This window comes from Hyperolius riggenbachi, chromosome 1 (genome assembly GCF_040937935.1).
Source record: "Hyperolius riggenbachi isolate aHypRig1 chromosome 1, aHypRig1.pri, whole genome shotgun sequence".
Taxonomy (NCBI): Eukaryota; Metazoa; Chordata; class Amphibia; order Anura; family Hyperoliidae; genus Hyperolius; species Hyperolius riggenbachi.
The window spans coordinates 221,176,048-221,192,486 of NC_090646.1; the positions used below are offsets into that span (position 1 = coordinate 221,176,048).

Consider the following 16,439-nt stretch of genomic DNA (forward strand, 5'->3'; position numbering starts at 1 on the left):
CATTGCATCACACACTTTCCTAATTTGTAAGTGAAAATAAAAAAAAGGCTCCTGGTGGAGAAAACTACAATGTATAAAGTCACAACAGGCAAAAGCTGCATTGCCTTATGTTAATAAATAAAGAACAGTTCACTATGTACATACACATGCACAATATGTGCAGCCTGATGTGCATTCCAAGTAAACACATTGAGATACTATTCTTGTTAACTATGTTTATAATGAAGTGAGATAATACTATCTACAGATAATACCATCTACAGGTTTCTTGATATAGCAATGTGCTCAGTCTCAATAACAACACTTTTGAAAAATCATAAACCAAGCATAGTCTGGATTTAGTTTGGTGATGACACATGCAGAGTGCACAGAAATATCTCACACAAATGGAAGGATAAGGAGACCACTTGCAATGGTGTCCAAAAACTAGTCAGAGCACTTTCCATACAAGGAAGTTCAGTCAACATGTTTTGTCTAAGCACCTTTTTGAGAATATCTAGCTGATGTGTTGATTGCAGATACATGTTACATTCTCTATTACAATCTACTAATGCAATCTGTTTTTGCAAAATAGATTTATATTAAACATGTAATACAATTCCTAAATGAAACTGCAATTTGGTGCAATATTATGTTTTCCCGCTCCCTATACTCAGATTCTTTTTATGCTCATCAGAACAAGTCCTGATTTTGCAAGACTCTTTGCAAATACAGAGGCGCCAGTGAAGTATAAAATATATTAAAAACTGCTTAAAAATGGGGAGGAATGGTGGACTTACCTGAACACAGATGTCATGACAGTAATCCAATACGCGTTGCCAAGAAGGCAGCTTAATCAGGTATACTCAACCTGAATGCTTGCTGGTGCCAGGTCTCAAACCGGACTGCTCAAACAGTTTAGATCAACTCCAGAAAAGAACAAAAGAGATGGCACACCACTGGCTGCAATACAATTTTGCTGAATATTCAGGAACAAGACACTTGTCTTGTTCCTGAATATACAGCAAAATTGAATTGCAGGCAGTGGTGTGCCATCTCTTTTGTCCTTTCCTGTACATGACAGTAATGTCTTGTAAAAACATATAATGTTTATTTCTTTACTACCAAAAATTCTGGAACGTGTTTTGTGGGTCTATCACTATCACACGCTTCCTCAGGCAAAGTACAATAAGGAGCAGCTGAGTAAGTGCCAAGACGTGTATAGCGCCTCTGTTTTTGCAAAAAAAAAGTTTAAAAAGCATCACAACTGAATTGTGGTTTCCACAACAATCTGATAGAAATATCCCAATTTACCATGGAAGGTCTTAAAAGTTTGTCCAACCACTCCCGGTTTGAAGTAACATGGCCCTCTTAAACAGTGAACTGATTACCAGCTGAAATAACTAACAAGATATGAGTTGAAGTGCACCAGGCTGTTTTATATTCTATACAACTTTGTCTACTATGGAAAATAAGTCAAGATGCACTCATTGAAAATAGATCACATTAACTAATACAGTATATTAGTGCAATCTGCAGGTGTTCTCAGCAGTATGGTATGTTCTTGATCTGCAGCGATGGGATGTTCACCGTGGATACTTAGTATGATACTTGTAAAACTGATCATACTACTGAACTGGTATAAATAAGTTCATAAATGCTTTACACACGAGCAGCACACATTTAAAAAATCTATACCTGCTTAAATGATGACCTATGGATTTCCCCTGCATATTTTAATGGCATGTTTGCTTGTTGTAAACATGCCAGTAAAATACACAAACAGTTATGGGCAAACCTGTCACCTGCACCCTCCATCCCCCATAAACTACCCATTATAGTTTAAGACAAACTTTTCAGTCTGGGATCCATTAAAAAGTCATCGGACCATACAACTAGTTCTGACCTCAATGTATTTTTCATTACAAGTCCATATCAGCATATCTATGTTTCTGCATACATCTAGCCCCTAGGGAAAAGTTTAAAGTGGACCTGAACTCTTATTAGAGATTAGACCGAAGGAAAACGGAGAAAACTGTACCCTGTATGTATATATGAAGTTTAGCCTGTCGAATCCCCCCCCCCCTTATCTGTGACTAATCACAAGTGTAATTTAATCTCTGCAGAGCAGCTAAATAGTAAACATATGATGTTAACCCTATGTCTGCTTCCATGAAAGCAGGAAGAAGACACACTGCAGATTTATTGCCGGACTCGTATCAGCTGTAACAAAGAAATGTTTTTCTTTAAAGGGACTCCGAGCTCTAAAAATAAACAAAATTGGTACTTACCTGGGGCTTACTGCAGCCCACCATAGGTCGGAAGGTTCCCCGGCATGGTCCTAGCTCCTCTCCTGGTCCCTCCGCCGCATACTGCACTGTCGGGCTTCCACTTCCTGAACCCGGATGCTCTTCGTCATCACGTCGGCCGCTGCGCATCATCACGGCGGCCGGCGTGACAGTACTGCGCATGCGCAATTTAACCGTGCATGCGCAATACTGTCACGCCGGCCGCCGTGATGACACGCAGCGGCCGACGTGATGACGAAGAGCGTCACGGTTCAGGAAGTGGGAGCCCGACACCCGGCCCGGGTGTTGGCAGTGCGGTATGCGGCGGTGGGACCGGGGGAGGAGCCAGGACCACGCCGCAGACCTCTCGACCTACGGTGGGCTGCAGCCCCCCTCTGCGCTCTGCTGTCCCCCATAAATCAATTGCCGTGCTGGCGACACGCAGCATGTCACCAGCCAGCTGTTTACATGTGAAGTGTTAGTCTCGCCGCTCCCCTGCCTCTTCCATAGCGCCGGTCCCCGCCTGCGTCCCTTCTCTCTAATCAGCGTGGAGGGAAGGGATGCGGGCAAGGACCGGCACTATGGAGGAGGCGGGGGAGTGGCAGACTGACACTTCACATGTAAACAGCCATCGCCGCGATTGATTTATGGGGCAGAGCGCTGGGGGGAGACTGGGGGAGACGGTATAGCAACAGAGGCTGGGTATTATATGCAGACCCAGCCTCTGTATGCTAATTGGATTCTTAGAACCCACCTCGGGTTCTCTTAACCTCCTTAGCGGTAACCCCGTGTGTGACACGGGGTAAGCCGCCGGAGTGTGCCGCTCAGGCCCTACTCGGCCGATTTACATAATTTTTTTTTTGCTGGTTGCAGCTAGCACTTTGCTAGCTGCGCCAGCTCCCCGATCGCCGCCGCCGCGCGCCCAATCGCCGCTATTCGGTGCGGCGCGCGCCCCCCCCCCCCCAGACCCCTGCGCTGCCTGGCCAATCAGTGCCAGGCAGCGCCAAGGGGTGGATCGGGTCTCCCAATGACGTCCCGACGTCGCTGACGTCGGTGACGCCATCCCGCCCCGTCGCCATGGCGACGGGGGAAGCCCTCCAGGAAATCCCGTTCTTTGAACGGGATTTCCTGATCGCCTATCGCCGGAGGCGATCGGCGGGGCTGGGGGGATGCCGCTGAGCAGCGGCTATCATGTAGCGAGCCCTGGGCTCGCTACATGATTTAAAAAAAAATAAAATAAAAAAAAACTGCTGCGCTGCCCCCTGGCGGTATTTTTCATACCGCCAAGGGGGTTAAGGTATAGAATTAACCATGAAAGATAGATAAAATAAAAATGTCTGTTTTGCGAACATCGTCTTCGGTTATAAATACTTTAAAAACAAAAGCTAATGTCAGTAAAAAATGAAGCACTGAGATGCAAGTGGTAAATTCACACATACCAACATATATGTGCCAATGTCCAAATAAATAAATAAAGAATTCTGCATTATATATGGTAAGAGGCAGCAGGGGGTTAATACAAGAATGCAAGAAACAGTCACACATTCATAAAAACAGGAAGGACCTAAAACAAGGCTGAAATGTGTTAGCAAACAAAAATTTTGTAGGATTTTTAAACTTGCCGAGACATTCGTTGCATGCGTATTAATTGAAGGGGCTGTTTGGTGTTAATAATGGTTTCTTCCCATGTTTTAATGCACATCAGGGTTAAAACTTAAAAAAATAAGTAAAAGAAAATTAAAATCAGTTGAAATGAATGGCCACAAGTTCCTTGTTGTTGAAGCTTGTTATATGAATATGCTCCATGATGTAAAGAGGTTTCCGAAATGTGTATTTCGTGTTGCAAAAGCCCTTAAAAAAACCTATAAAAATTAGCCAGTTGCTCATTTCACTTTCTCCTTATGTGTGATGTGCCCGTTTTTCTTGTGCTTGCCATTTGCTAAGCCATTATGGCAAAATCCATTGGCAGCACCATGTCCTGTGCGGTTGTTCCTCCTCAAGTACTTCACAATCTTTGAAAGTACAAACCATGCTAAAATAACAGCAAATACTGCAATTAATACAACATCAGCTAACAAGTACTGAAAAGAAGAGATGTCATAAGTAGCAGCACGAAGATGCTCAGCTCCATTGTGGCGAAGAATGTAGTCTATCCAGTAAGTAGCCCTGCTGACTGGATGGCCAGGCTGATCCTTGTGAATATTGGAAAGCTTCATGGCTTGTTGCTTATAACTAAGAAGACACATACAAAGAAAATGTTTAAGAGCATTTATACAATAAAAATATCTCTATTGTTGATGATAATGACAATGGTACTTAACTCACTAAATATAATAAATACTGATAAGCTACCACTTTTTTCATAAAAATAAAAAAAAATGCTGAGAGGCTGCACAACCCCCCAATCTACTACATCAGTCCCCCATGCCGGGTGCACACTGGAAGCATGATGGAAACCAGTTATCTCTCCAGCTTCAGTTCTTGCTATTCCTGGAACCTTTGTTACTACCCCTAGAGCTCCAACCTCACTGTCATGTGACCACTCTGAGCATGGAGCTTTAGTGATGTGTTACAAAGCTGCCGGGGAGATGTGAGAACAGGAAATTACGGTTATGGTAACACTTCCAAAGTGTTCTCTGAACTGGAGGGCACTGCATAAAGGTACAGTTGTGTTCAAAAGTATTCAACCCCCAATGCTGTAAAGTGTTTTAGGGAATTTAGTGTACATTTGTAATTGTGTTCGTAATGAAATCTTACAAGACAAATAACATTTATATCGCACTTTTCTCCTGGCGGACTCAAAGCGCCAGAGCTGCAGCCACTAGGATGCACTCTATAGGCAGAATCAGTGTTAGGGAGACTTGCCTAAGGTCTCCTACTGAATAGATGCTGGATTACTGAACAGGCAGAGCCGAGATTCAAACCCTGGTCTCCTGTGTCAGAGGTGGAGCCCTTAACCATTACACCATCCAGCTACTTTTTAAAGAACCAAATGCAACTAAAATTACATCAATTGTCTTTGTAATACAGGAATAAATGTGTTTTTTTGTGATTTCTTCATTGACACAATTATTCAACCCCTTAAAGACTACCACTCTTAAGAACAGAGGTTCATTAAAGTGTTTTTGATCAGGTATTGAAAACACCTGTGGATGTTAACGAGCAGCAATCAATCATAATAAGCACGAATTAGGCAGATTTAAAATGACTGTGGTACTCGGCTCCTTCTAGACATTTACTGGTGTGTTTACAAACATGGTGAAGTCAAGAGAATGGTCCAGGAAGACAAGAGAAGAGGTGATTACTCTTCACAGGAAGGGCAATGGCTATAAGAAGATTGCAAAGATGTTAAACATACCAAGAGACACCATAGGAAGCATCATTCGCAAATTCAAGGCAAAGGGCACTGCTGAAACGCTACCTAGTCGTGGCAGAAAGCAGATGCTGACTTTGACTCGCTACCTGAAGCGCAAAGTGGAGAAAAGTCCCCGTGTGACTGCTGAGGAACTGAAAAAAGATTTGTCAGATGCAGGTACTGAAGTTACAGCTCAGACAATAAGGCGCACACTGCGTAATAAAGGCCTCCATGCCAGAACTCCCAGGCGCACCCCCTTGCTGTCTCCAAAGAATAAGAAGAGTCAACTGCAGTATGACAAAAGTCATGTGGACAAACCACAAAAGTTTTGGGATAGTGTTCTGTGGACTGATGAAACAAAATTCGAACTGTTTGGGCCCATGGATCAACACTATGTTTGGAGGAGGAGGAACAAGGCCTATGAAGAAAAGAACACCTTGCCTACTGTGAAACATGGCAGGGGGTCAATCATGCTTTGGAGCTGTTTTGCTTCTGCAGGTACAGGGAAGCTTCAGCGTGTGCAAGGTACCATGAATTTTCTTCAGTACTAGGAGATATTGGATGAAAATGTGATGCAGTCTGTCACAAACCTGAGGCTTGGGAGACGTTGGATCTTTCAACAGGACAATGATCCCAAGCATACCTCCAAGTCCACTAGAGCATGGCTGCAGATTAAAGGCTGGAACATTTTGGAGTGGCCATCGCAGTCACCAGACTTAAATCCGATTGAGAATCTCTGGTGGGACTTAAAGAAAGCAGTTGCAGTGCGCAAGGCTAAGAATGTGACTGAACTGGAGGCTTTTGCCCATGAAGAATGAGCTAAGATACTCGTAGATCGCTGCAAGACACTTGTGTCAAGCTATGCTTCACGTTTAAAAGCGGTTATAACTGGAAAAGGATGTTGTACTAAGTACTAAGAATGAATGTCACTTGGGGGTTGAATAAAACTGATAATGATGTGAGCACAGAAAAGACATTTGTGGTTATTTCATTATAAATGTTATGGTATATTTGTCTGACTTATAAGTGCCTCTTTGATTTAATTGTAAACAAGATGACTGAAATGATCAAAATCAATGTCAAACTGGCCAAAACACTCAATTTCAGTGGGGGTTGAATAATTTTGAACTCAACTGTATATCACCCCATGGATAAGCCAAATTTTAGTCCAAATTTTTTGCATAAAAAGGCTTTTCTGTGGTGATTTACAGCAACTTTTTTCCTGCGCCTGAAGCTGAAAAGTACCAGTATTTTGAAGATAGCTAAACTACTAGGCAGTAAGGATGCGCAAGAACAATTTAGTGAAAAGCAAAATGGACCTGTAGTGTTTCTGGGGGTTTGGGTTGTGTAAGCAGGCGTAAACTCACCTTGCAATATGCTTCAACCCATTGTTCATCTTCTGAAGGGAGGCACCGTAGTGTGTGCTCCCCCCCCCCCCCCCCCCCCCTGCACACTTCAGTGAATTTGTTTTGGAAAAATCAATCTCCCTCCTCCCTGCTAGCCAGATAACCGTCATGTTTTTTTGTGCGTGTCTATAATTAATGTTCACACACAACCCTTAATCCACTTTTCTAAACAAACTTATAATGTGTTATGTCCCATTCTAGCTGGTAACTGACATATCGCTGCTTCCATCTATCAAGAATCACATAGTTCTAACATTTACTGCTTACTAACCCTCCATACTTTCTGTATCCAACCCTTATATTGCCTTTAATTTTGTGTGAGCAAGACCCTCGCCCATTGTGTATGATGGTATCACTATATTTGTTGATTGACACATTTGTATGTATTTAGTACAAGATGCGCTATATAACTTTTGATTAGATTTTTCGTTTTAATGATTTATAATGCCATTTGTATCCATGTATTTTCTCTGTAAAATCTTTATCTATACAGCACTACAGTATACAGTATGTTTGGGCTACAAAAATCTAATAGTAGGCACACACTTCTAGGGTGTTATCTTTCGCACAATGATTTAAGTGTCTCTAGCCCTAAAGGTAACCGTTACGATTTCTAACAAGTATTTATGTAGACTTTATGCCTAACACACCAACACATACTAAAACTATCCATAACCTAAACTATCCATAACCTTCCTCTAACATAGACCTCCTTTTCAATCCAATGTTTTCAGTGTGTTTAACATGTACAGGTTAATATGCTTACTTTAGATTATAAATAACCTCTGAAAGAGTCTTGTGTAGATTATCCTCTGTCATTTGTTTCCACTCCAAAAGGATTCCCATGCCCTTGGCCTGTACTCTGGTCATGGTGTCATAATGGTCACCGAACAGAGGTATTCCCACTACTGGCACTCCATGGTACATTGCTTCAAAGATACCATTCAATCCTCCATGGCTAAGAAACGTCTTAATTTTTGGATGACCTATAAAGAAATGTTATGATTTTATGAAAGATTTTCTTTCTATAGACACAATAAAAGTTTTTAACTACATATTTACTTTTGTTTTAAAATGAATGGGGAGACCTTTTGCTATATCTCTTGAGAAACATTGCACAATTTACAATTTTCTCAGTGTTTCAATGTGGCAGTTTAGCCTGTGTGCTACTTGACTAGCAAATCTGGCCAGTGAAAGGCTTTGAGCACCTCAGCTGTAAATCTTTCTGTCTATAAATAGCAGACTGGGGGAATTTTACAACCCTATTCCATCCTCTGAGATTTTCATGGTTAGTAAAAGTGGATAGGAAACTATGCCATTACTCACATAACTTCCATAGTTGATGCAGGCATTACAAAGAATTTCCCTTAGAAAAAATCAGTCATGTGACCGAGATATTCCCCTAGAAACAAGGAACTACAGTGGCATGCAAAGGTTTGGGCAACCTTGTTAATCGTCATAATTTTCCTGTATAAATCGTTGGTTGTTACAATAAAAAAATGTCAGTTAAATATATCATATAGGAGACACACACAATGATATTTGAGAAGTAAAGTTTATTGGATTCACAGAAAGTGTGCAATAATTGTGTAAACAAAATTAGGCAGGTGCATAAATTTGGGCACCACAAAAAAATAAATTAAATCAATATTTAGTAGATCCTCCTTTTGCAGAAATTACAGCCTCTAAACGCTTTCTGTAGGTTCCAATGAGAGTCTGGATTCTGGTTGAAGGTATTTTGGACCATTCCTCTTAACAAAACATCTCTAGATCATTTAGGTTTGATGGCTTCCGGGCATGGACAGCTCTCTCTAACTCACACGACAGATTTTCAGTTATATTCAGGTCTGGGGACTGGGATGGCCATTCCAGAACATTGTAATTGTTCCTCTGCATGAATGCCCTAGTGGATTTTGAGCAGTGTTTAGGGTCGTTGTCTTGTTGAAAGATCCAGCCCCGGCGCAGCTTCAGCTTTGTTACTGATTCCTGGACATTGGTCTCTAGAATCTGCTGATACTGAGTGGAATCTATGTGTCCCTCAACTTTGAGAAGATTCCCAGTCCCTGCACTGGTCACACAGCCAAACAAATCCAATAAACTTCATTTCACTTCTCAAATATCACTTTGTGTGTCTCCTATATGATATATTTAACTGACATTTTTTATCGTAACAACCAACAATTTATACAGGAAAATCATGACAATTAAAGTTGCCCAAACTTTCGCATCCCACTGTAGCTAGTGAACAGCTACCATTTTTCAACTCTTTCTTCCTTATGCTGCTACGTGATTATCTCTTTGTATCAAGCTGTGCTGTCTAGCATTTTTATAATGACATTCTATAGTTGTAGGAACACAGCTGGTCCCAGAGCCCTAATCTCTTAAAGAGGGAAGAAGGGTGAGGTCAGGTGATTGGTCCGGAAAGGGGTGGACTGGCTGCTGTTTCTACCCAGCTTCTGACAACTTCATGTGTGGGTGATGAGAAGGAGTTGTCAACACTTCTTTCTCTCCAATAAAATCACCCTAACTGTATCAGAGGCTATTTGATGAGCCTGTCAGATATACTCACTTTATTTATAGAAAAAAAGTACAGACCTGCAATGTACAAAACATTGGTCATTGTTTTATACATTTAGGTTCACATTTTGGGCATTGCAGTGCGGTGGAACTGCTGTATTGTAACGCAATACAAAAGCAATGTGACATTCACAGTGTGGCCATTGCGGTGCATTCAGTAGGAATGTGGTACCACATAATGCCCACAATAATAGTACAGTGAAGCATACTTTTCATTGACTGTATGCTTCACTTTATGCTGTCACAGGGAACGCAACACAACTCCCACTGTGAACCTACACTAAGGCCTGGTCCACACTAGGTCCGGAAACGTATCCGTGGCTGCGTTTTTCAAACCTGATGAAAAATGGAGTCCCGAATACTAATGTTCAAAATAGCAGCCAGCCTCACCCAAGTAAAAAACGGATCCGTCTGCGATTGCGGGGACCCGTTTTCAAAACCTGAACGGAAGGTCCGGATCTGCTGCATTTTCACGCAACGGATCAGGACCACGGATACACGCAGGGGTAGTGAAAAGCAATGAGAAAACGCATCTCCAGCTCCACAGGCAAAAAACTGATGTGAAAACGGATAGCCTAAGCTTTATGATTGGCCCAAAAAAATCCTCCCACTCCTTCCTAATGATAGAGACATTTTCTGTCAGGGAAAAACTGAACGGAAACTGATGCAAAACTGATGCACTTTCATCAGTTTGCAGTATGGTGGTACTTCCCTTAAAGGGAAGGTTCAGGGACAGTTGGTAAAAAATAAAAATCCGAATCCACTTACCTGGGGCTTCCTCCAGCCCGCGGCAGGCAGGAGGTGCCCTCGGCGCCGCTCCGCAGGCTCCCGGTGGTCTCCGGCGGCCAGGTCGGGCCTCTTCTGCGCTCCATTGTGCGTTCCACGTCGGCGCGCTGACGTCATCGGACGTCCTCCGGGCTGTACTGCGCAGGCTCAGAACTACTGAGCCTGCGCAGTAGAGCCCGGAGGACGTCCGATGACGTCAGCGCGCCGGCGTGGGACGCAGAAGTTCCGGGCCTGGCAGCCGGCCTGGCCAGGTCGGGTCGGCCACCGGAGACCACCGGGAGCCTGCGGAGCGGCGCCGAGGGCACCTCCTGCCTGCCACGGGCTGGAGGAAGCCCCAGGTAAGTGGATTCGGATTTTTATTTTTTACCAACTGTCCCTGAACCTTCCCTTTAATCTTCCCTTGATCCGGACTGCAGTGTCCGTCCTGCAACTGTGTCTAGTGTGGACCTAGCCTAAAGTAGGAGGAGGGGGCTCAGTGCACCTCTGATTGGTGGCCATTCGGAGGCAGCCTGGTGATGCGCTGATCCACCTTTGCACAATTTTAAAGCAGGAGGAGGAACCAGGGTTTTGATCATCTTAACTAATGGGAAGCTTACTATCAGTTATGTACCTAAACCCATGTATGGAAAAGGAATGGTGATTTTTCGATTCATGCTAAGCGAAGCACTTAAAAAGTTTTAACATGGGCTGAAGGACCTCTTTATAGTTCAGTCTGCTTGGAATTTTTTTTTCCTAAAAATCATTTTTTCACAAAAACCTAAGCAAAATTGAAACTAGAAATGTCATGTATATTTACTTACTAGGAGTAAAAACTGTAACAACTTTTCACACAAAAACAATATGCTTGGCTGACATAGGAAACGGTTAACATAAAAAGGTCTGTAAAGTAGTTTCTGATACCCTAGCACATACTGCATACATCAGATAATCAAACAGAAACTCTGACCACTGGAAAATGATGGGCAGATTAGATGAAAATGATACATATTCCAGCTTAGTGTATAAGAACAAACGTCTATTTCTCCAAGCTTCCAATTTCTGAATGGGGCCAGCTACTTGCCCTTACTTCTAAGTTATATATTTCAGCTAGTGTATTTAGTTTTCCACAGAGTAAGCAACCTCATTTTGTTACTGCTATTATTGCTTCTATTGTAGAATTATCCTCATTCCTTGTCCCAGTGACACACTGACCCATATGCAATCCTGTTGAAAAGGGCCACACTATAATAGCAGGCGTCAGAGCCATCGGCTATGTGAACTGCAGCTACAAAAAGTGGCCTTGTGCCACTGCAGTTCACATAGTGGGCGCCCTTTTCAACAGGAGGCATCTTGCACCTTTTTCAACTGCTCTCTCTCAGCGAACACCTGTACACATGCTGGAAGCTCTCCCAAACAGCTGCCTTTAGGACTGGGTGAATGATTTTTCATGACATAGGTGTTCTTTAGTAGATTATAACAATACTAACACCACCATGCGGACTTTCTTACGTGGTTTTCAAAAGAGTCAAAAGAGAGATATTTTAAAGAGACTCCGTAACAAAAATGTTAGCAGTATTTCTCATATTCTACAAGTTCCTAAGGCTGTTCCATTGTGCTCTGGCTTACTGCAGCACTTTCTACTTGCACGGTCTTTGTAATAAAACAACTTATCTTTCCCCTGTCGGACTTGTCGGCTGTGTCTGGAAGGCTGCCAACTCTTCAGTAATGTGAACAAGTTAACCCCTTCCACGCCCTCTCCAGTGCTCCTGTGATGATTATTCCTTACAGACAATGTCCCTGCTCTCACTGTCAGCTTTTCTATCTGTGAGGCTGATAAACACAGACTGATAAACTGAACAAAGAATAGCTGGATGATGAGGAAGCTGCCCGTCAGGCTGACACGAGTGCAGACCCGAGACTACAGGCTCTAAAGACACAGCTTGTCATGCTTCATTGACACAGAGCTCTTTGAAAACTTGCACATAACCTCTGGAGTCTGAATTCAATGTGTAAGCCACTGAATTCTCTGTGTACTCACGGTGTATCAACTGAGTTCACTGCTCTGCTGATGTACTTCCTGTTTTGGTGGCCTTTTTTTCTGTTTACAAAACAGTTTTTAAAACCGTTTTTTTACCCTCTTTATTGCAGCGGAGAGCAGCAAAAATAATACAGTGGGGGCTAGGAGATGACCCCAAACAGGCAGGGATGTTTGTTTATACTTCATTTTGTGAATACAGATTCTCTTTAAAGTGTAACTGATCACAAAGTAATATGGAAGCAGCCATCTGTATAAGCATATAAAAAAAATGTGGCAACTGGCTGCCAAGCTCATCTTTTGCTTAAATAGCATCGGAGTCACAAACCTATAGAAAGCCAGTAGAGTACTTGGATATTCATACAGGGTTAGTCACTAAGAAAGTTTTAAACTCAATGTAATGTAGGAAATCTGCATTTTTATTATTCTATACTTTTTATTGAATAATAAAATATTACAATCAAGACAATACAATGTAATACAAACCTTTTTTTTTTAATTTAGCTTTCAAAAATAAAGATAGAAAGATAGTAGATGTATATCAAAATAAAATCGTTTGTTATACATATATACTGTACATATACATATGAATGATGGGGAAATGTCTGGAGAGTTCTCCCATTAACAATTCTGAATAAGCAACCTAAATCAAAGAATTGCAAACAGCAAATTGCTACAGTTTTGTATCTGATGTAACCTAGATGATAGTTGCAAAGCTCTCTAAACCTAATTGCAGATTATTTTTTTAAAAATAAACAAAAAGTTTGCTGGAAACTTGGGTCCGGATTCACAAAGCTTAGGTAAGATCGCTGTTACTACTGATGACAGTGTAGTGTGTGTTAGCACGACCTGTGTAACCTAAGTAACATAAGCATTGCTAGGGTAACATGAGTTGTACTGCACGATGCCCTAGCAATGCTCACATTACTTAGGTAATGTGAGTCATGCTAATTAGTCAATGTGTACTACACTGTCACCAGTAGTAACGACAACATTTGTGTGCACTGCCTGTGCATGGCAAACGTACCGTAGCTTTTGTGAATTAGGGCCTTGATCACCTACATTTTCCATCCATGGTAAATCAGATTGAACATAATGATCTATTTACTCACCAAGCAAGTCATTTTGAGGTAGCCATTCTGCAAGTTTTGTGTTGTTACCTAGATTCTTAGGTTTGGGTCCAGAAAACCTAAAAAGGAATGCTAAGTATTATTATCATATTACAATGCACCTGCGGACCTCACTAAAATGCAAAACAGAACAATCGCAATGGATATAATAAAAATAAAAGTCAGTCTTCTTTTTGTTAAGCCATTAGGGAAGTAGATTTTATGCATAAAACACAATTGAAAAAAATAGAAAAGAAAAATAATACCAACCATTGGTTAATTGAAAATAGAGAAAGTTGGAACAGATAAACATCATTTAGCTTACTATTTTTCCAGTTTAGGATGATCAGAGGTGAAAAAACCCTAGTTTAGACAATTAGAACATCTATATCGCACATTTCTCCTGGTGGACTCAACACACCGGAGCTGCAGCCACTAGGGTACGCTCTATAGGCAGTAGCAGTGTGAGGGTGTCTTGCCCAAGGTCTCCTCAATGAATAGGTGCTGGCTTGCTGAATACGAAACTGTATTACTACATGTGGTCCATAACTGAAGATGACAAGCTAAGTTGGTGAGTTTAAAGAGGTGAGTTTTAAGGTCTTGTTTAGCTGTGTTAACAGTTAGAAGCATTCCTAAAGGCATGAGGGCAAGATTTTCAGAAAATGTCAGGGAAGGGGGTACCGTAGCAGCTCTAGAAAAGTCTTGGAACAGTGTATGGGAAACGATTATGGATGAGCAAGTCATTAAATGTTCATTGATAACCTCTTACAGACAAAATTCTTTGCCTCCTGTTCAGACAGGAAGCAAACAACAATGACAATATTTTCAACAAGGTATTTAACCCCTTGCATACCAGCAGTCTCTGACCCCTTAAGGACCAGAGACTGCCAGTACCACAAAACGCGGCTTACTGACGAATTGTCGCACATACCCACCGTTCTCGCCGGTCACACCATTCTCCCATTGCCGCAGACCGCTCTCTTTGCCATCACTATGACGCTCTGTGAGCCAGTCAGGAGCCACTTTCATTGGCTCCTGACCCTGTCCATCAATGTGAGCCAATGTGATTGGCTCAAAGTGATCACGCGGTCAGGAGTCAATGAAAGCATCATAGAGATGGCAGAGAAAGGGGCCTGCGGCGGGTGCCAAGATGTCCAATCATCGGTGGCAAAGGAAAATAATTGGGATGCGCTGGAGCCTATATATTCACTGACCCCTCTTTGGAGGGGGAGCCACCCACTGTCACAACGACCAAGAGTAAAACAACTTACAGGGGGTGTCTTCAAAACAGTAACAAAATTTATTAGAACATCATATACACCTTCATAACATTGCCCCTATCCCCCCTTAAAAACACGGCCGTGTTTACCAAACGTCAGCTGACACCATACATTCAACTTCAGCACTACTAAGCAGCCTCAATTGCTAGCATACTATTCCCTATATCCAGGGTTTAGGGTGGCTCTCTTAATTCTCAAACAAATGGTATATGAGATTACTGTCACTTGATTGCAACAACTCAAACTGATGTATGTCATGCAGCGGATGCACTGGGGAAGTAATTAAACCAGCTTCAATGTAACATGAATTCAACGATTCCTTCGATTGTAAGTATAGACAATACTTCAATCCATGTCCCAACCTCTGGTTATAGATTGTATGGTATCCGGGCAGGCTCACCACCTTGTGACTTCCATCATGCTCATCACAAGGTCACATGCAAGGAATTCCATATACTGCCTTTATCTTGGAGTTTGAGCTTTAACACAGCTTTTGCATGTGGTGTCACATTACCACAACTCCAAACACAGACTTGATTAACCAGTCACATATAAAGCTTGTCATGCAAAGCGGACATACAGCTGCGGACAAACAGCACTGCCCTGCGGGCTCTCACCACCGCTGGTTGCCGTGTTACTGGCCGCCTTGTTGCCCTGCGTCACAGTTCCAGACTCCGCTGCTGCGTACTACCATCTAGCGAGGGCATATACTGGTTGAGACTCCAGGCGTTGCGTATAGCGTGCTCCGCTTGTTAGTGTTCCGGTCAGCTGATCGTGACGGCCGTGTCACGTGACACGTTTCGCTCGGCGCTATCCCAAGCTTTCTCAAACGTAAATGGGATTGGCTACAGCCTCTTTTATTTGCTGGTCACGTGCTTTGTGATTGTCCAGTTAAAATTCAGATCTCTAAAATTCAGAGATCTGAATTTTAACTGGACAATCACAAAGCACGTGACCAGCAAATAAAAGAGGCTGTAGCCAATCCCATTTACGTTTGAGAAAGCTTGGGATAGCGCCGAGCGAAACATGTCACGTGACACGGCCATCACGATCAGCTGACCGGAACACTAACAAGCGGAGCACGCTATACGCAACGCCTGGAGTCTCAACAAGTATATGCCCTCGCTAGATGGTAGTACGCAGCAGCGGAGTCTGGAACTGTGACGCAGGGCAACAAGGCGGCCAGTAACACGGCAACCAGCGGTGGTGAGAGTCCGCAGGGCAGTGCTGTTTGTCCGCAGCTGTATGTCCGCTTTGCATGACAAGCTTTATATGTGACTGGTTAATCAAGTCTGTGTTTGGAGTTGTGGTAATGTGACACCACATGCAAAAGCTGTGTTAAAGCTCAAACTCCAAGATAAAGGCAGTATATGGAATTCCTTGCATGTGACCTTGTGATGAGCATGATGAAAGTCATAAGGTGGTGATGAGCCTGCCCGGATACCATACAATCTATAACCAGAGGTTGGGACATGGATTGAAGTATTGTCTATACTTACAATCGAAGGAATCGTTGAATTCATGTTACATTGAAGCTGGTTTAATTACTTCCCCAGTGCATCCGCTGCATGACATACATCAGTTTGAGTTGTTGCAATCAAGTGACAGTAATCTCATATACCATTTGTTTGAGAATTAAGAGAGC

At 42.5% G+C, this 16,439-nt stretch overlaps 1 protein-coding gene across 1 annotated transcript in view; it reads right to left on the minus strand.

Moving 5' to 3' along the window:
* Positions 1-3,453: 3,453 nt before the first annotated feature.
* Positions 3,454-16,439, minus strand: part of UGT8 (UDP glycosyltransferase 8) — a 122,926-nt gene continuing 109,940 nt past the window's right edge. Inside the window, exons 4-6 of the mRNA XM_068270390.1 lie at positions 13,518-13,594; positions 7,795-8,014; positions 3,454-4,499 (exon numbers count right to left, since the gene is read on the minus strand). Of these exons, the coding sequence (XP_068126491.1) occupies positions 4,151-4,499; positions 7,795-8,014; positions 13,518-13,594 (646 nt within the window). The 3' untranslated portion in view covers positions 3,454-4,150. The remainder of the gene's footprint in view (positions 4,500-7,794; positions 8,015-13,517; positions 13,595-16,439) is intronic.